Below are 27,602 nucleotides of genomic sequence, written 5' to 3' on the forward strand. Positions count from 1 at the left end.
AATGTTTAAATGAGAGTGAAAATACTGTTTTCCATACATATACTGTGCGTTTACTACATTCTAAGAATGCTATAGCGTGCACTGCAAACACTCTATCATTAAACACTACTATTCATAAATTGTATATCTACTGGCACATTAGCGCATATCTAAGTCCTAACGTGTGCATCATAATGGAAACAAGAAAAAAAAACACGAACAAGATATGAAATGAGACTATTCAGCAAAAACACAAGCGGTAACATTTGAATGTACACAAGCCTATCATGACTATTCATGCATGTATGATATTGGTTTTACAAAAGCCTCAAAATGAAATATAAATACGCACACGTTCCCCGGAAAAAAAAATCGGTATGACTGCAACGTGTAATATATGCCAGTAAATGCTCCCATATATATATATATATAGTTTACTTATAGGGTGGAATGATTTACTTAGATGTTTAATTGTACAGTCTCTACAACTAAACATCTATTAAATTAACTTGCTCAACCCTATGATTATACTACATGGGCTCCTATATACATTTATATTTTGATAAGAACTTTGTAGCAATTTGAGGAGCACCAAAAAGTCACTTGGAAGGCGGATCTGAATTTCAAGAACAAAGTCGCATGTTTAAAACATTAATGTCGCATACTTCATTGGGTACCATAATCGATTTATGGTATTTGTGATTAATTTATGGCGAATGAATTATAATTCACCATTTCCCTTATAGCCAAAGGGCCTATTCTGAAGACTATGCCATGTTAGAGCTGGCAGTATTTTTCTTTATTTTACTTTTACTGCATTCCTCCCCAAGAGACGTCTGACATAGCCACGTAGCTATATTCAGCCTCGATTCCCTGTATCTTTTTCCTGTCAAGGTCCTGATAAGCACCTGTACCATTGCTTGGTCGTTCATAGAGCTCCATATACGAATCGGAAATGCCTGTAGCACACTTATCATAGTTTTCGTCATCCGTTTCCGTACGAGGAGTACGATGACATTGGCCTCTGTATGATTGAAACAAAAATGATAAATAAACGGTCGTACACTCTGAAAAAAAATCAGTCAAATTGACTAGACCAGTAGTCAGCTGGGTGTAACTGATACGGGAATCCATGATAGTCACATTTCTGACATAATTATTTTCTAGTCAGGAAAAAAGAAATTCTGGTAAAACACGACTCGAAAATAGTCATATATGACTAAAATAATAGCTGCACCTAGCTGACCGGTCACTGTTAGAAAAAACTAAAAGAAGTTCCTGCAGCAGAGTCTCGAGAACATCTGTAATCTTACCGATTTGCGTAATCTTACAAGAAATTGGTATTTGGAGTATGGAATCTTACAAATTTCCTTGAATAAAACATCCTTTTCCCCTTTTTAAACAGACCTGTTCTGTTAAATTACAGAAAAATTCCTGTTTTATGAATTTACAGAATGATTCTGTTATTGCTTTCTGCAAAATCTTCTGTTTATTTTCTGTAAAATCACGTTTTTTTTAATAGGGTATTAGGTGATCATTTTGACTGGTTTGCTTTATAGAGTGTATGATCACTCATTGAATTTATATGGCAGACAATTCATCCCTGAAATTCACTGTAATAGTGTAAAACATCTCAAAAAACCTCTTATTAAAGGGGAATCCAACCCAAATAAAAACTTGTTTTTTATAAGGAAAAGAAAAATCAGACAAGTTGATAGGTGAAAGTTTGAACAATATTGGACAAACAACAAGAAAGCTATGAATTTGTAAAAGTTGTAAATATTGGTAATCACTATACCATGGAGACTTCAAATTGGCCGCATATGGGATGTCATAGTGATGTAAGGCAAGGACTACTCTTCGTACTCCAATACATATTAGGGCTAAAACGTCATTTTTCCCAAAAGTTTTATTTCAAATTATATTTTTCTTTCATGAGAACATACTACAATATACTACCTGCGTTATATTTAGATTACTGCCCCAGGGGAATTGGTAGTTAGGAGAAAACCACAAATCCCTGATAATAAAGTACATGGCCTATGGGAAAGTTGTCCTTGCCCCTTGTCATAATTTACTTACACAGTTGCCAATTTGAAATCTACATAGTATTAGTGATCTCAATTTAAAGCAGCTATAACTTTCTCATTATTTGTCCGATTTCTTTCAAACTTTTACCATTCTGTTTAATTTATTTTTCTCCTTCCCAACATAACATTTTATGGCCAAGGCTGGTTCCCCTTTAATAAGAACACTTGACTATGAGATATGCGAGGTTATAGAAAAATTAGGTGAAATATGGACTGTTTAGGAAAAATGTACAAGTATGACATCACCGACTATTGGTAGCATTACCAATAAGATGGTCTATCCATACCTTCATTTATATGGTTATATTCCACCTTACTCAAACTTTTTATTGATCTGGGGTTGTTTTTTTTTTGCATTTTCTAATTTATTATAATGAAAACATCTGATTTCAAGGGTTGTATTATACTCTTTTGGCCATGAAAAAAACCAAAACTTGACGATTCACTTTACGATAGGCTTTATTCAATGAAATAATAATGACGATGATATAATAATGATGATAATAATAACAATAACAGTAATAATGATAATGATTATTTTACTAACAATAATGATAATAATAATAATGAAAATAGTAATTATTGTAATATTGTGCAACATGTATATAACGCCTTAATAATACAAGTTTGTAAGCGCTGCTTTTAATTACCCTTGCTTTAGCCTAACTACTTTTATCAGGCGCAAAAGCATTCAGGGAATTTCTTCCTACCAGGTATCGATGTTTTGCACACCTTGGTGGAGACTGGCAAATTGTGATAAAGGCCATTCTAAAATATGCGAGTGTAGCGGTAGGATTCGAACCCCGGACCTTGTGGTTTAAAGTACAGATAATCAAGGGAGCTAAAGCACCTCTACATAACCTCTGGAATTAAAAGAAAAGCCATTTCCTGCTTACCTTTTCCAAAGAAGAAAGCCGAGGATGACTAAGATCATGCATGATGAGATGAGAGCAGCTGCAATGTTCTTTTTAGCATGATTTCTAGGTCTATATTCTGCAAAAATATAAACATGATTAAAAGCAAGTTAAAAATATGGAAAATGCGACGACATAGCGTAAAACGTGCAATTAAGCTGTGTCAATATTATGCATGAGTGCTGAAAGGCAGCTCGAGCTAAAGCCGGGGAAATAATAATAATTACAACGCGCCTCGGAATAGAATATTTCTAGATAGATGGCGCTATATAAATGCCTATTATTATTATTATTATCATTAATATTACCATTATTATTTTTATTATTAATATTGTTATTATTATTATTATTCGCGGGCTAGCGTAGACCCCGTTTTATTGGGGAAATCGTTTAAAATGACCCACCAACAAAAAGCGACTCAAAGAGACCCCAGCGAATGACTAAACATTTTGCTTGACCACGGTACTCCGGTCTTTACGTCTTAACATTAATAGATTTTTTTTACAGAAAAAAAGTCATCCGGGCACAAGGTTCCAAAATAACGCGAAAGTGTTTACCTGATGCAATTTAAAATTCTAACATCGACTGGTCACTATTTATGTCCGATTTGTGGACTTATTTTCAAATATCCTTGTAATTCAGAGTACATTTTTTGGTTGAAAAGTGATAAAAATGCGTTGGCCATTGACTTTATCGCAAACCAGTAATTGATTGATATCACTGCTATAGAACTGGGACCAAAGGAAAAATATGCTCTGCAAAATGGTAAAGTTATATTCCCTACTTGCGTAATTTCTGCTAATTTAATAAAGAATATATGAAATGCGTTTGTCGTTAAAACAATTTGCTTATATGCGCTTTCGGAATGTGAGAGGGCCTACACGTATACATTTATTCATGGCTCATGAGATTACCCTATATCGGCAAGATAAATTATCACGTACAGATGAGTGCGTTAATAACTGTTTGAAACTTGTCAACTTCAGAAAGAAAAATAACTTAGTTGGGGAACAAATGTTGTTATCCCCTATATCTTTTGCATTTCTGTGCTGTCAATTGTTGTTGATTTTATGTATTCTAATGAATTCATCTCGCTCTTTTCTGCATATATATATATATATTGACCATTTTCTGTAATTAAGGTATCAAAATGAAAAGCAGATATTGAACTTTTTAGTCAGGTGATTTTCTTTTTGAAATTCAGATACCCCCGCCAAATGAGATTTTGGCATCCTTTATTCGAATTGTTTTTGCTCACTCATGCGTGAATGAGAAATAATCTAAGTAATTTCAGATGAAAGAGGAGATTCTAAGCTTTAAAACGGTAGGTCATTTGTCTATTCATTTATGATTAAGTTATGATAAATCATTTCTAAATCTCGGTTTCGTTTTTTCTAGGACGCCCTGTATATATATATATATATATATATATATATATATATATATATATATATATATATATATATATATTTATAAAACGGGTTCAAGGATGTAGCCAATGGTGAGTGCGTATCCAAGTCACATGTTCATGCTTTAATTATGCGCAACATTCCAGTCGTGCATTTTTCGTGCAGCACTGTGCAATTTTTGTGCTACGTTAGTTCCAATAGTACGTAAAAACTGATACGCGTTCAGTAAAAGAGGCCGGCTAGGCTGGCTAGGATTTTGATGCGCTTACTTAGTCGCGCATAGTAGATACGCATGTGATGTCATAATTGACAGTCTTGTGATCTCTTCGTCTGTGCGATCGTACACAAGTTGGAGGGATTTTAACAAGATTTCCATGAAAAATTCATTTTGCCGACCCGTTTTATAAAACAATTAATGCACATGTTAAGATTCGTGATGTTAGTGACGATGCGAGCAACTCTCGGGCATTCACAATATTATGCAAAAGCACTCGGCGCAAGCGCCTCTTGCTTTCGCATAATTGTAAATACCCTCGAGTGTGCTGCATCGTCATAACACACTCATACATGTGCATTAATTGTATAATATATATGTATACATACATAACTTGATAAAGACGGTATGTACTCGTCAAAAATTTGTGGACTTCAATAAATCTTGCTGGATTAAAACATGAAAGTTTCAACCTTGCTTATCTTGATATTACTCCAACACGTGGAATATCTACCAAATATATATATTCATGTCCTCAAAATATTTTTGGAAAATGTGGAAATATTTGCGGGTTTCAGACTTTATTTAACAGTGGTATAATCATCTCCAGGAAGTTTTATTTTCAGGTGTGAAGGTGGTTCAAAAGATAGCGCCGGTGTTTGCTTGAAATTCGATGCATAATGTGACAGACACCACAGGCTATAAAAACATGGATGATTATCTTACCTAAGACTTTGATCCGAAGAGTTTCTGACCATTTACCCGGGCCTAACACATTGACTGTATTTACCTGAAGGAACAAACGCAAAGAAACAACAGGATAAAGGGCTATAATGATAGTAAATCAAACGTGAGTTTAAATATTTTTGGTAGATACCTTGTATTGTAGGAGTTTGTGATATGCAAATTAACACTTTTAGTGATTCCTTTCGTTATTTACATTTTTTATGTGAAGGAGGGGGCATGTACACTTAAAAAATTAAGTGCTAATTCAGCACTTACTGTGCTTGTATAGTGACTGCAATAAGAATGCTGATTTTCTAGTTTAAATTTGAACTAGAAAATCCGCACTCGTAGGGAAGTCACTAAGTACGAAATTACAACTTCATTTTTTTTACAGTGTAGCAAAGTTATGAATGACCAGCGTTTTTTGTGACCTGACATCCTTAACAATAAGTATTCCAAAAATCAATTTTGATACATCTGTTGCCCTTGACGAGGTATATCCCCAATTTTAGGTAATAATCAACCTGTTAGAAATTTTAATCTAGGTAAACCCTGAAAATGCTGAAGGGAGACGGCATATTTTTTTTTAAGAGTTTATTTGCAACTTTACAAATTTAGTTCTTTTCAAGACGAGCTAGCTTTTTTTACATGAGCACGAATAAGGTGGTCTGTCTTTATTATAGGTTGAGTTATATGAAACGAACACTTGTTGAATATTGTTTATTTGAATATTATGATAACCCAATTACGACATTGAATTAATTCAGAATGAAGCCTAAAAGAACAAAAATCAAGTGGATTTCAAACCATGGACCCACAATCTTACAAAGCAGACGTTTTATCAATTTGACCACAATATTTCTTATTTGCGGCAAACACAGAGAATGAAACAAAATATCATATTACATTTTGCAAGTGCAATTCTAGCATTATGCCATGCGTATATTCATTGCTATTCTCACAATAACCGCATCTTTATATTGAAAAAAAAATGACATAATTACTTCAAAAGTATATTCTAAGCTACAACATATAAAGAGTTTGGAGAATAAAGAATATTTACTGAAGTAAAATCAAGTTTTTTTCTGCATGGTAAAGTATTAAAATGAGCCTAGAATGCAGATCACATTATCAAACCTAAAATGTCGAGTCTTTATGTCTTAATGTCTTTAATGTCGAGCCCCCGCGACCCCACCCAAGAAGAAAATACTAGTTTTTGTTTTTGTATTCCTCCATTAATCACAACCATAATCAAACTATTGAACAATTTTGCGTGGCTCGTTACATAAAATTGTCGTCTACATTCGTATCACCAAGACCCCGTCTGTCTCTTTAACCTTTTATATTTTTTTATGCCTGTTGGTAGTGATATTATTCATTTTGCTTCTCAATTAATCTCCTAGAATTCACAGCAAAACAAATTTCTCTTTTGGAATTCGAATTCAGTGATATGTCCCGTTCTATTAACGATACAGAATTCAGCAATGTAATACTAATAGTCGATTTCTTACCTGTATCTCATATTCCTCTCCTTCTTTGACTCCATCTATCACATACATGATGTTGGTGGTCTGGGCTGTTTTAATAACCTTAGAATGAGCACCTTCATGGATGGGTGATATCTTCTTGTAGTCAATAGTGTATCCCGTTATATGGCCGTTAAGATGCAGTGGATGAGATGCATTCCATGTCACGATTATAACTGAAGAGACGCTTTCAGCTTCTATTTCTGATGGAGGAGGGGCACCTTGCTGACCTGAAAATGTAATTAGCAATGATTAGACCGCAAGAGAAATTATGTAACATTTAATATATATTTGAGATTACTTAAAGAATACAAGTTAAGATACAAATAATGCGATAGTTAAACAAAATATATGTTTAGATAATAGATACCAATAAACTGATAATTCATACGAAAATGTTCATTCTCCGAATTTTTACCTGTGCAAGCGTATTGTTGCGATTGTGCCCAAAACAGCTCCTAAATTCCGAATAGAGTTTTCAATAAAAAATTTGACTCGGAAAATTGCAACATGATGTTTTTCAACAGTGACCTCAGGAACAACATACTATACAATTTACCAAATCAGCACCCGGAAAGTAGTTAGTTTAAAGATGGTGTCCTAGATAACAGCCTTTCACTGAAAATGAATAACTCCCGAAGGTTTGTTGATAGAAGTAAGAATTAATATTAACACCTTACACTGTCAAAAAAAGCCCTGATTTTAGAGGAAAAAAATATTTTGCAAATACCAATAATAAAATCATTCTGTAAATTCATAAAACAGGAAATTTTCTGCAATTTAAAAGAACAGGTCTGTTTAAAAAGAGAAAAGGGTGTTTTATTCAAGGAAATTTGGAACAATACCAATTTCCTGTAAGTTTACGCAGTCTGGTAAGATTACAGGTGTTCTCGAGACTCTGCTGAAGGAACTTCTTTTATGTTAAAGGACAAGTCCACCCCAACAAAAACTTGATTTGAATAAAAAGAGAAAAATTTAACGAGCATAACACTGAAAATTTCATCAAAATCGGATGTAAAATAAGAAAGTTTTTGCATTTTAAAGTTTCGCTTATTTTCAACAAAATAGATATATGAACGAGCCAGTTACATCCAAATGAGAGAGTTGATGACATCACTCACTTACTATTTCTTTTGTATTTTATTATATGAAATATGAAATATTTTTATTTTCTCGTCATTGTCATGTGAAATGAAGTTTCATTCCTCCCTGAACACATGGAATTCCATTATTTTAACATTTTGTGCTTCAGGCAATGAGGTCCTAATCATCAAGTTCGTAAAAATTTAAATATTGTATAATTCAAACAATAAAAAAAAAAATAGTGAGTGAGTGACGTCATCGACTCTCTCATTTGGATGTAACTGGCTCGTTCATATAACTATTTTGTTGAAAATAAGCGAAACTTTGAAATGTCATAACTTTCTTATTTTACATCCGATTTTGATGAATTTTTCAGCATTGTGCTTCTCTGATTTTTCTCTATTGATTCAACTCAACATTTTTCTGAGGTGGACTTGACCTTTAAGGATAAACTTTTATCTTAAGAATAAACTTTCTAAGAGTGTAGTGTACCTAGAACATCCAAGATGGCGCCCAAAATGGCTTCCGTAGCCTAAAATCCCAGATCAATCTAAGTGGCTTTGATTTGGATTCAATTAAACGGTTTTAAGGGTAAGGTAGAACATGTGACAAGGACAGCATGTGGTGTGGTGTGTCCAAAAAATCCAAGATGCATTTTACAGTGGAGTTTTGAATAGCTTTTGATGCTTAAAATTGACATAGCTCATTTTATATCTACCTGGGAGGTATGATTTTGACCCGTGATCTAGACAACAAAATTATACCTCCCAGGTGGAAATGAAATGAGCTATGCCAATTTTAAGCTTCAACAGCCATTAAAAACGTCACTTTTAGAAGACATCTCGGATTTTTTGTTTGAACTCCAGACCACTGGTTGTTCTAGTGAAGGATGATCATGTGGTCTGGTGTGTCAAAATTTTTGAATTCCAAAAGTGGAGGTTAAAATGGCATATTCATAAGAGGACATTTATAAATAACATTAAAATAATTTTTACTCCATTTTGGCAGCCATCTTGGACTTTTGGACATACCAGACCACTAAATGCTCGTATAATTTGTTCTAATATATTATTTCACCCTTGAAACTATTGATTTTCGATAAAAAGAACATATTTCTTAGTCCTATATGAAATGAGGTATTTCTGCTTTAAGGATCAACAGCCAATTTAGGAGGCAAACACTGCAATCGCTAATGTAATAGTACATGGCCGCAGCTCCTCGCAAAAAAATGTAATAGGGCCATGCCACCCAGTGAGAACTACATGTTAAGTGCGCCAAAGTCATTTTTTTTGGGGGGGGATTGGGGAAGGGGTGCCTTTTTTTCCTTGGGCTGATGCGGGTGTTATTTTCCGTACGCAGCACCCCAATGAAATGTGTTAGGTATGATATATTACATAAATTTTATGAAAAAAAAGACGTTTTGTAGGAATCACCCCCCCCCCCCCCTTTCCTTCAGTCGGGGAGCCGCAATTTTCCTACACAGTGCTTGAAGTAATGCTTAAATTCACCTTTGTTCAAATCGGAATATCCAATATTTTTCAGCTTTACGCTCGCATTAATGATGTTTTTTTTTTGGGGGGGGGGTCGCATACGTGTGTGTATAAAATAACAATAATAAAAAAAATCAATTGTGTCCCCACCCCCCCCCCCCCTCCATCTTTGACGACACATTTTAGTTCATGTCAGCACCCGCTCTTACACAAATATCGATCCCACGGCCCTGGTTACGGGAAAATGAAATTGTTTGTGTTGAGTATTGGTATAAGTAAGGCATTCCTTTCACTGACCTTGGCAGTTTGTCCCTGTCCATGGTGAGAGGCAATTAGAAGATCTTCCAGTACAGACCCCCGTAAACCGATCACATTCTCCTGAAACGCAGTGACATGTCTCACTACAACTAGCTCCGAACTCTCCTCTATCACATTCTACAATGCATTCGAGTATTAAACAAACATACACTGTAAAAATTGTGGTGTTAAAACTGACACCAATTGGTGTTAATAGAGGACCACACCCTGAGGTGTTAAAATTACACCCTAGAGATTGAACATAAAACCAAAGAGTGTACATGTAACAACCAAAGGTGTTGTAATAACACCTATAGGTGTAAAACTAACACCACCAATTTAACATCGGTGTGAAATAACTGGTGTGGTCCTCTATATACACCGGTTAACACCTCGGGGTTTTGCCGTGTAGGGGGACGGGGTAGAAGAGGAAGGGAGAAAGGGGATTGAAACAAAAATATACGGAGTAAAAAAATGAAGACCCCATACAATAACATGATAAACTCCGTATCGAATGTGAATGGATTTTTCAAACCTTTATCCTAAAACAGGAAAGACCTTAATCATAAGCAATTTCTGCTTTCAAATCCTGCTATACCCCAACTATGTTTTTAAACTTCTTGTCTTTTACCGTATGAATCATTTTGGTCAATCAATCTATCTATCGATCGATTAAACATCTATTCATATCTTGTATTCTTGTATATTTTTTCATCTAAAACGTCTATATTTATGTATAGTAATAAAAGTATACCTGGCCTCACTCTTTCCCCTTACGTGCCGTAGTCATCGCTCTCCTTAATATTGTTTGTATAAAACCATCAATCTCTAACTATTCTCGTATTCTACTTTTCTTCTTTATTTGTCCCATTCTTACTGTGATCAGTGGCGTTTGCAGGGGAAGGAGTTACAAGGGTTCACCCCCCTACTTTTTTTTACCTTTGTCACGGTATCATTACAAGCATTTTTTTTGCTTGTTTATTAACACTGTTGACTGTGTGCATAACCAACGCATAAAACTGAGGGGGGGGGGAACTTAATATTCTTTTATAATTTTGTAAAGATAATGTTAGAGGTTTGTAATTGATGTCTGAACATTATACAAATAAAAAAGACTAAACAATAGACTTACAGCTAGTGAGTTGGAACTAGCTGTAACTGGCTTAAAATCCACGTTGCTTGTCTATACGGAAAATTTGTTTGACGAAGCAGCTACCACATTATGCAGTATCTGATTTTGAATGCACATTGTTAATTTTCGTGCACCTATTGTTTTTATCTAAATTCTTGTTTGTTAATTATTTTGCACGGAAAATACATGAGTGATTAATAATGAAATACAACGACAAATAACCGGGGCGATCATAGCTATCGCGAAATTAAATGGTTATAACATTAAATTAAATTATTAAGATGTAGAATTAAGCGGGAAAAGTATATTACATGCATTTTGACTTGGATATTTTCTTCAACTACTAACTCTAATATTTTAAAATGTAAGTATATTCTTGCATCGGAAGCATACCTGTAGTACAGTTTAATCCTTTATATCCTGGTGTACATGAACAGCCATAGGGATCAGGTACACAAACCTGAAGACCACTACATGCCGTCTTATCATCTGACAGATCGTAGTCACATCGGTACTCACAGTTACGACCAAAGCGATTTCCACCGCATGCTATAACATGGTATAGAAAAATTAATATCTTTACATGAATCAGATCCATAAACTTTCAAAGTTATTATGGGAATTCAACAGATATCCCCAATTCGTCCAAAGTTCATTGACCCTAAATGACCTTTGACCTTGGTCATGTGACGTGAAACTCATGCAGGATGTTCAGTGATACTTGATTACTCTTATGTACAAGTTTCATGAATCAGATCCATAAACTTTCAAAGTTATGATGGTAATTCAACAGATACACCCAATTCGGCCAAAGTTCATTGACCTTTGACCTTGGTATGTGACCTGAAACGCGCACAGGATGTTCAGTGATACTTGATTACTCTAATGTCCAAGTTTAATGAACTAGACCAATAAACTTTCAAAGTTATGATGGTAATTCAACAGATATCCCCAATTCGGCCAAAGTTCATTGACCCTAAATGACCTTTGACCTTGGTCATGTGACGTGAAACTCATGCAGGATGTTCAGTGATACTTGATTAACCTTATGTCCAAGTTTCATGAACTAGGTCCATATATTTTCTAAGTTATGATGACATTTCAAAAACTTAACCTCAGGTTAAGATTTCGATGTTGATTCCTCCAACATGGTCTAAGTTCATTGACCCTAAATGACCTTTGACCTCGGTCATGTGACATGAAACTCTAATAGGATGTTCAGTAATACTTGATTAACCTTATGGCCAAGTTTTTAAAACTAGGTCCATATACTTTCTAAGTTATGACGTCATTTCAAAAACTTAACCTCAGGTTAAGATTTGATGTTGACGCCGCCGCCGTCGCCGCCGCCGTCGGAAAAGCGGCGCCTATAGTCTCACTCTGCTTCGCAGGTGAGACAAAAATTGAATTATTTTGATATTAATCAGGCATTAGCTGGTGTTCTTTTCTTTTTTAATTTAGACTTTTTCTCACTTTTATATTGTGTAATAAATATTGTTTAATGATTATTTTCAATGAATTGAAAAATTCATATTGCTATGAGTATAACTGTGTTTCTAGAAATGAAATAAAAAAAATAATAATCAATAAAAAACTTACTTAAAACGTGATAAGTTATTCATTGCTGCATTTTGTTGTTACAACGGAGACATATCATACACACCTACCATGGAAATATCAAATAAATTTCACTTTATCTATTACACAAGAAAATGGACAGGAGGGAAATGATAGGGTAACACTTCTTAATTCCAAAGGTTCGTAATTACGAAGTCTCTTTATTATGAAATTTGTGATTCCGAAACACGTAAATTGCACATATATACCTCAACGTTCGTTAATCGGAAACGTAAATAAGGTTCGTCATTCCAAAGGTTCGTTAGTACGAAAACGAAATAAGGTTCGTTAGTCCGAAATTGAAATAAGATTCGTAGTCCGAATGTTTGTCAATCCGAAAACAAAACAAGGTTCGTTATTCCGAATGTTCGTTAATCCCCCGAAAAAAAAATTCTGTGGCGAAGCCTGAAAAACTGGAAGGACAAGTGAGGCGAAAGCGGGAGGGGGTTAGAAACACTGTTTGGTTTAAAATTGTTATGAAGCTGGGAATACAGGGGCGCTGCTAAATGCATTTTCCTTGGGGGCAAAGCCGAAAAGGGGAACCTATATATATGTAGAGTTTAGTTGCAAAAGGGGATAGGTTCACTTTGGACCATTCATAGATTTTTTTTTCTATTTTTCACTTATTGCAATATTCTTATGAGACACTAAATTGTCATGATTTACTACCCTGTCATATGAACATAAAATTGGGTATAAAAGAAATCTACCTCTCTTCAATTTTTTTTAATATATTATAACAAAATCATCATTATGGACTTAACCCCTTTTGCAAGTAAACAAAAATGAATCCAATCTCTTTTAATTAAAAACAAAGATTTTTCTTTGCCACTTTTATTCACGTCTACATTTGAATTTCAAATTACCTTTAGTGTCTTCACAGTGACTTAAAATTTAGAGGTTTAGAGACAGAAAACAATACAATTTATGAAAAATGGACCGTACTTTTTTTCATAAATGAGTGCTTCAAAAGAGTTTAGTTGCAAAACGGGTTAGGTCCACTCTAAGAAAATATTTTTTTAATTCTCACATATGGCAATATTCTTCTGCGGAACTGAATTTTCATGATGCCCTACCATGGGAACATAAAATTGGGTATAAGAGAAATCTACCTGTCTTCATATTTTTAATGATATTCTTTTAAAAAAAAAAGCTGTTTGAACCTAACTCCTCTTGCAACTAAAATGAAATGGACCTAACCTCTTTTGAAAAAAAATTCTTTGCCATTTTAGTTCACTTTTTAATAAGATTCTCAACTTCTCTTTGGTATCATCTTTTATAGCTACTAACAATCTCTACATTAAGACGTAAAAATCAAATTTGATGGAAATTGCCCTATCCTTTTTAGCAAGTGGGTTCTTCATATGAAGACTTTAGTTGCAAAAGGGGTTAGGTCCACTTTTTAGAATTCCGATAAAAACATGCTTTTATTCTCACTTACTGCAATACTCTTATCATTGTGGACCTAACCCCTTTTGCAACTAAACTGGAATGAATCAATCTATTTTGATTAAAAAGGTGACTTATTTTTTCCACTTTTCTTCACATTTTCACGTGAATTTCAAATTTTCGTTGCTTTCATAAGAACGACTAAAAATTGAGAGGATTAGAGACAGAAAACAAGAAAAAAAGTTATGAACAACGTACCTAACCCTTTTGACAAATGAGCTCTTCAAAACAGTGTCATTGCAAAAGGGTGGAGGTCCACTCCAAGAAAAACATTTTTATTCTCCCATATTGCAATATTCTTATGCGAAACTAAATGTTCCTGATACCCTACCATGAGAACATAAAATTGGGTATAAAAGAAATCCACCTGTCTTCATATTTTTGTAAATATTATTTTCTAACAAAAAATCTGTGTGGACCTAGTCCCTTTTGCAACTAAACTGAAATGGTCCTAACCCCTTTGTCCTTTGAGATCACTCTTTTAATGGGAATTTCAACTTTTCTTTGGCATAATCTTATAGAGCTATTAAAAATCTATACATTGAGACAAAAAAAAAAATCAAATTTGATGATTACATTCGACCTAACCCCTTTGGAAGTGAGCTCTTCATATGTCAAAGTTGACATTTTGGGGATATTTTCACTAAAAAAAGAACACATTTCATTTTTCAAAAAATCCACTTTCTTGAGGTTATTCAAATATGACCACAGTCCCACCAAAATAATCCATTCGCTCGATCAGGCAGCAATTGCTCAGAGAAAATTAAAATTGAGATGTTTGATCAAAGCGCCAATTTCATGTTTTGAACATAAATACACAAAGTCATTTAAAATCCTCCTTGACCTTCGAAACTTTTTACAACAACTTTTTTTTGTTACACAAATGAAGTAATTTTCATTTTGGGACTAGCGAACCCTTCGGATTAACGAAATTTTCTTGTTTTCGGACTAACGAACCTTTAGATTTTGATAATCTTATTTCTTTTCGGAGTAACGAAACTTCGTACTGATGAACCTTTTTTTCTTTTTCGAACCTTCGGAGTTACGAATCTCATTGCGTTTTCGGACTAACAAACCTCGGAATAACGGAGCTTATTCTGCTTTCGGATCGAAATTACGAACTTTCGGAATAACGAACCGTTAGAAATACAAATATAACCCTATGATATCACTATCGCCTAATGGATATTCCTGTCGATGTGTCACAAAATATTGCTAAAGTTAAGAATTCAATAAATGTATGACTCATTATCGAATTTTGAGGAAATGTTGAGTGTTTTGTTTGCTAATTTTTTTTTCATTCTCTCCAGACATAATTATTTTTAGTCTGGTGTATTTGGGAAACATGTTAGACATCAAAAAGTTATACGGCGAGTCACGTTTGAAAGGAAATCCAAAGGAATTTCCGTTCGACTTCAGGCTTAAGTTTCATCTTTTATTGAAGTTATATAAATAATGATGGGGAAAGTATTTACGTGTCAAAAAATCCCACACGGATGCGATAATAAATACAATCTACAATTTATGTTCACTTTGACCAATTCGAGAGTCACCCTAAAAGTATTTGGTATGTAATGGCTCAATAATTATACAGAAATACCTTACCTATTTCACATGAATAGCCCTGAAATCCTGGAGGACAGATACATTCCCCGGTTTGATCGTGGCATATTCCTCCATTATAACATGATGAGCAGAACTGGGTGCAACCACTCGATTCATTATAGCGCCCAGCTGGGCATGCTGAAACATGATTTTCAACAATTGTTAACCTAAATGATTTCTCGCCCTTTAAACAATATACACTGCATTTAAGTTGTATGGTCACCTATCAAAATATGGGAGCAATGTGTGCATTAAACCTTTCTATTTCCCATAATAATAATAATAATAGGCATTTATATAGCGCCATCTATCTAGAAATATTCTATTCCTAGGCTCACAAAAAATAAAGATTGAGAAAGTTTAAATGAGTGTCAAAGTGCCAATATAATACTGTTAGAAAAGATAAGATTTCAGTTTTGATTTGAAGGTCTCCAGTGATTGTATAATTCTTAAATTTAACGGCAACTTATTCCAGAGAGAAGGTGCTGAGGCAGAGAAAACTCGTGCACCATATGCTACGTGTCTTGGGGTCTTAAGAAGTTGCTGGTGTGTGATGATCTCAGGCTACGAGCTGGTGCATAAAGCGTGACAAGGTCTTGTAGATATTTTGCTGCCAAACCAATGAACACTTTCCAGGTGAGAAGATGGATGATTCTATTAAACAAGGGCTTAGGCTTGGGTGCCCTGGGTGCACATGCACCCTCCCGCTGAGGCAGAAAAAAAATCACCCCCTTATTCTGCTTTCAAAACCTGATTTTCCAACTTAGGTTCCACCTCCCCACGATACGAGACCCTACCCCACCCCCACCCACACACACACCTTAGTTCCATCTCCCCATGCTCGAACCATCCAATGCTCTTGTAAATCTATAATGATCTCTCTATGTAAATCTGACGAATACGGTTTGGGGTTATATCTTTTTTAAATAAAATTACCACACCACGAGACATTTCAGATCTATCTTTACAACTTACACGAACTTCTTTATTTCTCCTTTTTTGTTCTCTTATCAGGAACATAATTTAATAAAAATGGGTTATATGCCAACTTAATGTAATTCTTAAGCCATAATTAGGTCAGTAATCTGTTCATAAATCATGCACCCTTACAAATCAAGTGGCTAGGGAGACTATAAAATGAAATTGTAGTATAGCGAAAAAAAACGCGAACCCTTCTGAAAACAAATGAACTAAAACTATTTGGTCCCATTCCAGAGAGAGACCTTTGAAAGAGCAAAATATGGCAAGTCATTACAGTAGTCTTCAAGATTACTGAAAATTGTCATCTCTGTGAAATGGCTAAGAACATGAAGAAAGATCCATTCAAAGAACTCCGAAAAGTGATTGGTACTGGGCTTCGACTAGTCCTATAGAGATCCTTTAATTGTTTTTCAGAAATATCTTATGCAACAAGTGATCTTTCATAAGTCTTTCCGTGGGTTTTGCCTGGTCTTTCAATTATATTTCCACTATCTCTCATGAGCCTTATGGTGATCTCCGCAAAAATATTGAGAGACTGTCAAAATATCATGAAAAGACTAATCAGAATTTTGGAAAGTTCATCGAAAAAACACTGAGAGACCATCAAAAGACTTTTTTCTGTAAGACCACTGAAAGACTATTTTAACGATTTCAAAAAGTTTTGGAGGTCATGGAGACCATGAAGACCACTGAAAGATCAATCAGGAATCGTGAATGTCCTCGGAGATCTTTGAAATCTCGTTGAATCACCTTTGAAAGATCAAGCAAGGACAGGTTGATGGTTTTACAGCACTCTTTCAGAGGTATTGCTCTCTGTGGAATGGGGGTTTACAAAGCCAGACATGACAGCAGACAGGCTTATAAATTATTTCAAAGATATTTCTCTTTCAACGCCCAAGACAGACTAGTTTGGGCGGAGGAAGCGTCACAGTAAGCCCAGTCGGAAAAAAGGGTTAATTGAGCTATGCCATTATAGGCAGAGTTACCCGGCCTTTCCTATAGTATACCCCAGATACTCCAACTACTTTCCAGGAGTTTCTTGGTCGGAAGGAGGTGGGAGGGATGTCGGAGGAACGTCGGAGTAGGATCCCAAGTATGAACGGCTAACATGAAGCTTGACATGTTTGAGGGTATAATGGTTTTGAAAAAAGAATGCGAGGATGCAAAAAAAATTAAGATGTTGGATGCCAAAGAATAAAGATGTTGGACGGGATTATGAATGGAAACGCTGACCAGGGAATTAAAACAAAAGCCCAATATAGGACAAAATAGGAATGGAATTCAACACTAATAATGAGACCATAGCATACACCTCAGCAGCGGTTACACTTCAAAAAAGGAGTTTACACTTGAAAATAATAAGCCTCCAAAGAATACAGTAATTAAGGTTACACTTCGTAATTCCGAAGGTTCGTAATTCCGAAACACGTAAATTGCCTTTACTGTCGGAATAACGAAGCTTTGGAATTGAATGTAATTCCCCCTTCCAACAAAAATACGGAATAGATAATTTTTCATTAACCCAGAGCAAAGTATAATGATTTACCTCTAACAATTAGTCTTTGTAGTCCAGCCCTTGCTTGTGATCTTTGACCCGGTACATGAATCTCGTAAACCCCTGAATATGACGTATTCACTTTTCCTTTGATTGTATACACTGGCCGCTTTCGCATTCGAGGGTTTATATTATGAGAAATGGTATCCATTGCGACGGTGGTACCATTAAACCTCCATTCTTTGCTGGTGTCACTCGGAGTGACCTCAGTAAACTCAACAGTCACATCCACGTCACCTCTGTTGACTGTCTTGGTAAACCTGCCCCTGCGAGGTACAAATTTAGCTGCGAAGAAATGAAATAAATATATATAACGTACATAGATGTGATATTTTTTGGTAAGTATACATTATAAATTCACTTTTCTGTATACCCATTTCCAATCCAATATCCTATTCTAGGTGATAATACCAATTCTCAATTCAATTTACATTCAAATGCTCTTGGAATTTAAATTTACAGCCGTCTTTTATTTTACATTCTTTCTTTTCAATTACATTACCAGTCGCACTTCTTTGGGGCCTGTTTCAGCCGGAGAGTAATAGTGTTAGCTGTTGTTCTCTGGTTGGGGGAGGTAGACAGGTGTCGGGAAGGTGTGACTGTTACTAAATGTAAATGTTAAGTGTATGTGCAATATAAATGGAAATGTAACATTTTTGATGAATTTAATAATTTAGTAATTTGTAGATATAATTTTTGTCAATAATTATACATAATAATCAATTTTCTGTATATATTCAGTTTTAATCCAACTTTATAATAATAATAATTACTTGAACTTATATAGCGCTTTTCATGAAATCATATCAAAGCGCTTTACAATGTAGAACATACAAAATATACAAATTAGAAATCATTAAACTAAGAGAAAAAAAAAAATCAAGGACACTGTAAATGGGGCGATGTTGGATATGCTTTCTTCATGAGGTACGTTTTTAAATTTGATCGAAATGAAGTGATATTTGAGATGGAACGAAGGGAAGCTGGAAGAGTGTTCCAAAGACGTGGGGCAGAGCTTGAAAAGGACCTATCACCAAAAATTTTAGTTTTTGCTTTTTTGACTGTTAAGAAATTTTGATTTGCAGAACGAAGGGACCTACTTGGAGTATATGCCTGGACCAATTCGGAGAGATATTTTGGAGCATGTCCATGAAGAGATTTGAATGTTAGGAGTAGAATTTTGAATTGTATACGGAATTTAATGGGGAGCCAGTGCAATTGTTTAAGAGTAGGGGTTACATGGTCATGTTTTTTAGTGAGGGAAACTAGACGGGCTGCAGAGTTTTGAATTCTCTGCAGCTTAGAAATATCTTTTTCTGGAATTCCATGGAGCAGGCTATTGCAACTGTCAAGAAGTGAACTAATAAATGCATGAATGAGGACTTCAGTAGATGACTTTGAGATATATTTTCGAATTTTACCAATTTTTCTTAGGGCGAAGGATGCTTTACGACAGATGCTGTTGACATGGGGACGCATTGAAAAGTTTTTATCAAACAAAACACCTAAGTTAGTAACCGTTTTAGAGGGATGTATATGAACATTTGCAATTTGAATTGGAGGTAGCTCAGGGGTACGTCTACGATGGGAGGAGATATGCAGGACTTCCATCTTATTATCGTTAAGGAGTAAATAGTTCACAGTCATCCAGGAACGAATGGCACCAAGACAATCTTCCAGTTTCTGCAACATTCGGAGAGCTTGTCCAGACTTGAATGAGATATATAATTGTGTGTCATCAGCATATATCATAGACGAGAAACCATAGGAATGAATAAGATCTTCCAACGGTGTCGTGTAGCATGTAAAGAGTACAGGCCCGATAACCGAACCTTGCGGCACCCCCCATTTAAGTAGAGTAGGATCAGATCGTGAGCCGTCAATGATCACCTGTTGATATCGTCCAGTGATGTAAGAGTCAAACCACTTTGCTGCAGTCCCAGAGACACCAAATCGTGTTTTCAGCCTGGAAAGAAGAACATCGTGATCAACTGTGTCGAAGGCTGATGTTAGGTCCAAAAGTATGAGGATAGCATCATCTCCGGTATCCAAAGCTTGTAGAATATCATCTTGAACACGAAGTAGCGCAGTTTCCACACTATGATCTTTTCGATACGCAGACTGTCGGGATGCGAGAAGGGAGTTAGCAGTAAGGTATTCAGTAAATTGATTTGAGACAGCTCGTTCTATTACCTTACCCAAAAAAGGTAAATTTGAAATTGGTCTGTAGTTCCTTAAACTTTCTGCATCCAGTGACGATCTCTTTAGGGTGGGAATGACCAAAGCAGATTTGAGCGCCGAAGGGAAGACTCCGCATTCTAGTGAATCGTTGGTAATGTCCGTGATAGCCGGTACCAGGAACTCTAGACACTGGCTAAGAATTTGCGCTGGAAGAGGATCTAGGTCACATGATTTTATTTTATGTGACCTGATAATCTTTAGAACATCTGCTTCGGAAACTGGCGCAAACTTCTCAAGACGATGATCACAGGCATCCCCCTCCACAACAATAGAAGAGGAAGAAAATGAACATCTCAATTGTTCAATTTTACTGTCAAAAAACTTTGAGAACTTTTGGGCAATCTCAGCACTTGACTGATGTGATGGCAATGATTTATCAGGCTTTTCAGCAGTCATCTTGTCAATCACATGAAACAGTTGTTTGCTGTTGCTAGTGGATATAAGTTCTTGAAGATGCTGACGCTTAAAGTTATTGACAAGTCGGTAATATTCTCTCGTTGCTTTCTTCATGTCGTCAGATACAACTGTTGTAGATGAACGCTTGGTCTTTCTCCATCTCCTTTCTCTTGCACGAAGGTCTTGTTTGGCCTTGCGGATTGAGTCGTTGTACCAAGGAGCATAGGGACGCAATCCCACTTTCCTTTTCTTGATTGGAGCGTGGCGATCTAGATTAGAAGCTAGAGAGTCATTGAAAACATGTACCTTCTGGTCAATTTCCATTTCCTCTAAGTTTGTAACTGCTTCGAAGGACTCGATGATATCTAACTTGAATTGATCAATGTCAAGTTCACGTAACATACGGGCATGAATGACATTAGATGTTGGTGATGGTCTCACGAAGGGGAGTGAAAAGATTATTGCAGAATGATCTGATGGCAAAGTCTGGTAACCACAATGTCCCTAATTGAGTGGTCATCATCCCTCATAATTACCAAATCAAGAGTGTGTCCTTTAATATGAGTTGGTTGGAATATACGCTGACTCAAACCCGCTGACTCGAGTAGATCTTTAAAATTCTTTGCATCTGCATTTGTGTCACTGTCAACATGAATATTGAAATCACCCAAGATAACCACTTGATTCAGAAGCAAGTTGGCCGATTCAAGAAGTTCTGAGAACTCGATCAGAAAATGTCCAAATGACTGGCCACGCAAGCACGATGGTGGTCTATAGATTACAAACAAAGAGAGACTTCTCTGGCTACTCGTCTTTCTAGAGCTTACAGTCACCTCAAGGCATTCAAATGTGTCAAACACATGTGGCTCCTTTTTAGTAGAAAAAGAATTTCGCAACATTACACAGAGACCACCACCCCTCTTTCCTTTTCTGGGTAGTTTTAATAGCTTGAAATCCTGAAGTGTATTCTGTATGCCTGCTATTGTGGGAGAGTCTCTTCCATCCCCTCTGAGCCACGATTCTGTGACAACCATGACGTCAAGGCGTTCCGAGATGATCAAAGATCTAGCATTCCAAAGTCCAATCTTTGTTGGAGAATTTTCATTTTCCTGGAGACTAGTGGTTTGTGGGATTTGCCTGAGATGCTGTGGTGGATGTTTGCTTTTGAAGGCAGATGCTCTTGATGTCCTAGAAGTAATGACCACGGGAATGTAAGTGTCCTTTGGCTCTGCAACTTCAACAGATCCAAGCATGGTCAAGGATGGATTCTGACGAGGCTTTCCTCCCCGTCTTTTACGACGAGTTCTCTTCTTCCGTTTCACTGATCTTCCTGTATCATGTTGCGAGATTCCAAGATCCAGTATAAGGTTTCTGACATTCATTGGAGGCTGTGCATGTGTCAAAATCCATGATGACTGATTAATAGACTTCATATATAGAGGATCATATCTATGCATAGCAGAAGGTGTGTCAGACGTGCCAGTAATTCTGATCTTAACACCAGATCCATCATGTTCTACTGGGCCAGGATTAGGACACACGTCACCACATTTCATTAGCTGTAGTTGAAAGGATGATGATGTGTTGGCATAGTACGGGATCGGGAGTCCAGAGAACTTCCCCAACACTTTGGGGTGACTTGAATATACATTGGTATCCTTGTACATACATGTGTGTGTAATACATGACAGTTGAAAGTTTGGTAGAGAGTGGCTGCATACTAGTACAATAAGATGAATAGATAGAAGATTAAGTAACTCCATTGTTCCATAGAAAATAAGCACAAACAGTCAATGGAACAAGTTCAAAGGCTGGCTGATCATGAAGAATAGGGAGTCACAGTAGAGGCTTCTATGATGGCTGACTGTAGCAAGTTGATGCTCACTCCATTACAAACTTGATGAAATTTGTCTTACACTTATAGAAAGAAAACAGCAACAAGGATCCATCCAAAAAATGGCTACAAAAATCCAGGTAGTTGGATTAACACACTGGTAACCACAAATTAACCAAAAATTGCCAATAACATAGATAAACAATGAAAAATTTAGAGAGCCAAAAAGAGAGCGCCTGTAAGGGCGCTCAATCTTTTTGCATGACTTTCAATTCTAATTGGTATCCAGTCTAATTGGTATCCAGTCTTATTTCAATTTGAATGTAAATACTCTTATTTTGATATGGAAATGAAATTTACAACCGATTTCTAAATTTGCATCAATCCGCTTTAATTTTGAGGGAATTTCGAGTTTATAATGAATCTTCACCATGCATCCCAATCAAACCTAAATTTTTCTTGATATAAACTTCTTTCATAAATTTGGATGTACATTTGAGTTTTTGAAGTTTTTAAATTGTTGATGCATTATTTACATGTTTGAATTAATCTAATTATGTTAAATTACTAGAATTTTTCGAGAATACAAGGCTACTCAAATATGCACGCCGCGAAACCTTTATTTTTGCAATTTTTCCATAACTTTCTACACGATACTCAAATTTTTGCAATTTATTTCTTAAAACACTATTCCTTATACCAACAATTTCAACTTCAAGTAAAACTATATAAAGTTCACACTCATTGGTTTATTATGTCTCAAAATTTTACTGGAGTATTAATTGGTTATTGGACATTTCTTTCAAAAAATTCGGTTATTTTCAATGTTGTTGCGGTTATGATTTACATCAAATATTTCACTGTTTATGTTTATATATTTTGTTTTTACTTTGTAAATCTTTCTCAATTCAGTCACTGGCTGCGATGAAATGAAATTGATGAAATTGAAACCTTCAATTCAATTTAATTCAAATGATGGAAGTTGTAAATAGTGATGATAATTTATAAGAAAATCCCCTTAAAATATGAAACAGTGATAAATGAAAATACTTAAGTAAATAAAAGAAAATAATGATAATAATAATAGTAATAGCTGGTTTTATATAAAGCTTTTTTTGCCTAAGGATACAAGCGCTTGCTATCATTACACTGTTAGAAAAAATAAAAGAAGTTCCTGCAGCAGAGTCTCGAGAACACCTGTAATCTTACCGAATTGCGTAATCTTACAGGAAATTGGTATTTGATGTATGGAATCTTACAAATTTCCTTGAATAAAACACCCTTTTCCCCTTTTTAAACACTGTTAAATTGCAGAAAAATTCTTGTTTTATGAATTTACAGAATGATTATTACGCAATTCGGTAAGATTACAGGTGTTCTCGAGACTCTGCTGCAGGAACGTCTTTATTTTTTCTAACAGTGTACCGTGGCTTAAGCTCGAGCTACCATCACCGGCGCACAATGCGAAACAAAAGTCATTTTAGGCAATATCAGATTTTTTATTTTGTCATGCCCAGCTGAGAGACAACCCTTTGAAGAATACAAAATATTTCATTCGGGAATTTGCATAAAGGTTGATAATTTCGTACCTCAAATCGTAAAATGTGACATTTTGCGAAATGCCACGTATATGACAACTAAGTTGAAAAACAAGCTATTTCACAGAAGGCTTTTCACGTAGGAATCTGAAATAGCATAAACATAATCCTGATATATTACTTTTACGTGTGAAAGGGTTCAAAGTAGATAAAAGACATATTTCAGGAGGTTTATAGGATAAATATTCCTCGAAATAGGCGGATAATCCATTGTGTTTCGCATTTACATTAGCAACGTGTGGATTTCCGTAGATTTCCGTTTAAATTCTATCACCATCATTTTGCCAAATGTCTAAGCTTTAAGTTGATACCAAATTTAGCTGCCCGTCTTTGCCCATTTTCATGTGAGAGCCGATTTTACTTGACACAGGACCCCCAAAACCTGTTAAAAACGGTCATTTTTATACCGCGCAGTTATCGCAGCGCATCGTGTGGGGTGCGATAAAATTATTTTTAGGATCTCATACATACACTCTTAAAAATATTGGGTAAAAATGCTCCATGATGGTAATTATGTATCCAACCAACATTGGGCATTTCTTTTGGGCATTATTATTCATCCAGTGTGATGAAAATTTGCTCATTCTAAAGTAATTTCTGCTTATTTTTTAACCATACTGGTCAATATGCTTCCCGCATTGTGTAAAATAATGCCCAAAATTGGTTGGATACATAATTACCCTCGTGCTGGTTAAAATTTTGCCCAATATTTTTTACAGTGTACTCTTTATTATTCATAGAATGATATCATCTAATATATACTTCATTGGGCCTCGTCAAAAAAAGTTGCTGATACCCTGTTTGGTGTTCGATATCAAGGCATAAAGCCTTGTCAATCTGGAGCTGCACTATGGCTGCCCACGACCAACTCGGTAAATTTGGCTTGTAAAATGGATTTTCCATTAATATGTCTATTCTCAGATTTCTATTTCAAACAATAAGATACTGATTTGAAAATATATTACAACTGGAATATCTCAGGGGCCGCAGAAGCGGGGAGAGTTTTCCAAAACCGTGTACAAAAACGTAAAAATTACCAGGCGATTGTGATTTTTTGCATGGTCAGACCCCCCCCCCACTTTGAAAAACGTTCCGCGGTCCTTGTATCTAATTCATTTTTGGAACACAGCTTAGAATATGTTTTACCATCGGATCTCAGGAAGATTGTTGGAACAGCGGAGTATTCTCCATCAAGCGCCGCAGAGCAGTAGAAGACACCATACGATCTGTGATAACTTGTGTGAAGGTTTATTCGGTAGACTTCAGTTGATGGATTACCAGCCCTGTAGAAGGTAGGGAGTGGAGGCAATCCATTAGCAGGGTTAACTATGCTATTGTATGTATAGACGTATCTGTCTACTCCCACCTTGGCTTGCAAATCAGGAGCACTTCTGAAGCAGTCGAAGAAAGGTTGACCAGTCTCTGCGCTCGTGTATCCTCGACTGGTAGTAGATATATAAACACCAACACAAGCTGAAATAAAGAAGCATGATTTTCTTTTCATTTTCTGTCATTTCTGGTTTGTCTCTCCTTAGTTTATGTTCCCTATGAGGGTATTATCATGAAACATGCCCGGTATGTTGTTAACACCGTTGTGACATGCAAACAAATAATAATAATTTCGAGAAAAGGAGCAAACTTATATTTTTCCGAGCCTACATCTCATTCATTATCAATGATTCAATTGTATTTATGAATTTGCAGTAAACAGTAATTCTAAATAAGTGTTTAAATAACCATCACTTCATGAAAGCCGATCTGGGGCCCGTAACACAAAGCTTAGCAATGATCATAAAACATTTTTTACGATTGATTACATTGACTATGATGTATAATAAATCATGAAAATCAAGTGTACGCTCAATCGCTAACCCTTGTGTTACGGGACCCTGGATCTCCATACAAATACTGTGTGCTCATTTTATTAGATCGTTACCGCAACTCCCATTTATGTTCATATGTGAAAAATAGATTTATCGGGTGAAAATCAAAATATAAAATTTTCCGATGAAGTCATGTTAATATTTTTCAGGCCGTTTATTGCATTGTATATAATTTTTTTCAAACGATTTCTTTGCAAGTAACGCATGTTCATTGGCAAAATACTCTGAAATCGTCCTTTCATGATTTCAAAATGGCCCTTCTGACCTAAAAATATAATCATTATCACATCCACATTCACACTTTTATCATAAAGCATAGAGTAAAATAGATGAAGTCCAACATTTTAACAACAAACGATTGTACTTTACCTCCATATAAATTCAGTGTCAGTGTAACAGCCACCATCCTAGTGAAGTTCATTTTGAAGCCAAGTGCCAAAAAAAAATGTTAAAATTCAAGGAGGATGCGGGATCGACGGGCTTATCAAAAAGGGAATCCTTTTGAGACACATCTACCTACGTGTATGTATATATATGAGATTCCGTCTATCTTTATCCATAAAACAGTGTCATAACGGGACGTGAATTATTTTTCACTTTCGATTTCGCAATTTTGTTTTGCAATTACACTGTGAAGTATACTAATCATCATTACAAAAAAAAATAATAAACAATGTTTTGGCGGAAACTCCCGGTAGTTCTGCAGACAATCAGTTCCTGCGAAGCAAGCACGAGATGTTTTTGTAGCATTTTCTGAATGTCTCAAAATGTGGCGGTTTTGTCAATTGTTTTAGTTTGATACCTATCTTGTCCATGACTACAAAACATACTTAGGATGTCCATTTCCCCGTAAGAGTATCTGATTTTGCGGTTTGTTCATGATTGCAAAAAGTCATGGGCGGAAATCCCAGGGGGCCAGGACGTGTCCCCTCTACTCAAAATAGTAGGGGGACACAATATAAAATGTCCCCCTATTATTTTTGGTCTTCTATGATGGTAAAAAAAACATAATTCAAAATCGAACTAAAACATGTATTTTGGGACGAGATGACCTTAGCTTTGGGATGATAACCTTTTTTTTTGTTTGTTTCTCTTTTTTTTTCGCTTGTCATTGTTTTTCGAAATGACCTTACATTTTCGGTGATACCCTTTTTTTTTGCGCTTGTCAAATTTTCCAGTCCCTTGTCACCCCTAGCTTTTAGAAGACATTTCTGCCCCTGCAAAAAGTGCTTAAATCATCCTGTTTTCAGGACGAAAAAAATCCAAGCTTTTCATTTCACGCTTCACGGTCACATTCTTTGATTTGTGAGATATGCATTTGTTGTTAATGATTAGTTTTTCCAATAGCTGCTTATTGTCCAATTTTCAGGTTAAAAAAATCTAAATCTGAAGCTTGCACTTTGCGCTCGCATCGATTGCGCAGTTAATTGCGCATATTGTTTATGATTACAAAAAGATCGCCTCGAGTGTCCATTCCAAGGTAGGGAAATTATTTGGTTATAGATCCTTCCTGTTTTGTTTTCATAAATTGTTTTAAATGGCAAATGTTTAGGTCTAAATATAAGAAAATCCCTGAACCCGAT

At 35.6% G+C, this 27,602-nt stretch overlaps 1 protein-coding gene across 1 annotated transcript; it reads right to left on the bottom strand.

Annotated features, from left to right (window-relative positions):
- Window positions 1–789: 789 nt before the first annotated feature.
- On the bottom strand, window positions 790–26,425 carry LOC121417868 (tyrosine-protein kinase receptor Tie-2-like). Its single transcript, XM_041611601.1, has 10 exons — window positions 26,389–26,425; window positions 25,283–25,609; window positions 18,059–18,352; window positions 15,532–15,669; window positions 11,254–11,409; window positions 9,729–9,866; window positions 6,844–7,088; window positions 5,333–5,396; window positions 2,966–3,062; window positions 790–1,003 (listed from the first exon to the last, which is right to left on the bottom strand). Exons 1-10 carry the CDS (start codon window positions 26,423–26,425, stop codon window positions 790–792), a joined length of 1,710 nt encoding a protein of 569 aa, XP_041467535.1.
- Window positions 26,426–27,602: the final 1,177 nt, after the last annotated feature.

The sequence above is a fragment of the Lytechinus variegatus genome, chromosome 6 (assembly GCF_018143015.1).
Source record: "Lytechinus variegatus isolate NC3 chromosome 6, Lvar_3.0, whole genome shotgun sequence".
NCBI classification, from domain to species: domain Eukaryota; kingdom Metazoa; phylum Echinodermata; class Echinoidea; order Temnopleuroida; family Toxopneustidae; genus Lytechinus; species Lytechinus variegatus.

Excerpts from the sequence above, each read along its gene's own strand:
- LOC121417868 (XM_041611601.1), bottom strand. The coding sequence starts at position 26,425 with ATGGTGGCTGTTACACTGACACTGAATTTATATGGAG. Across the intron at positions 7,089-9,728 it reads GACAGGGACAAACTGCCAAG|GTCAGCAAGGTGCCCCTCCT; the intron begins GTCAGTGAAAGG and ends TTACATTTTCAG. Across the intron at positions 5,397-6,843 it reads GAGAGGAATATGAGATACAG|GTAAATACAGTCAATGTGTT; the intron begins GTAAGAAATCGA and ends TTGTTCCTTCAG.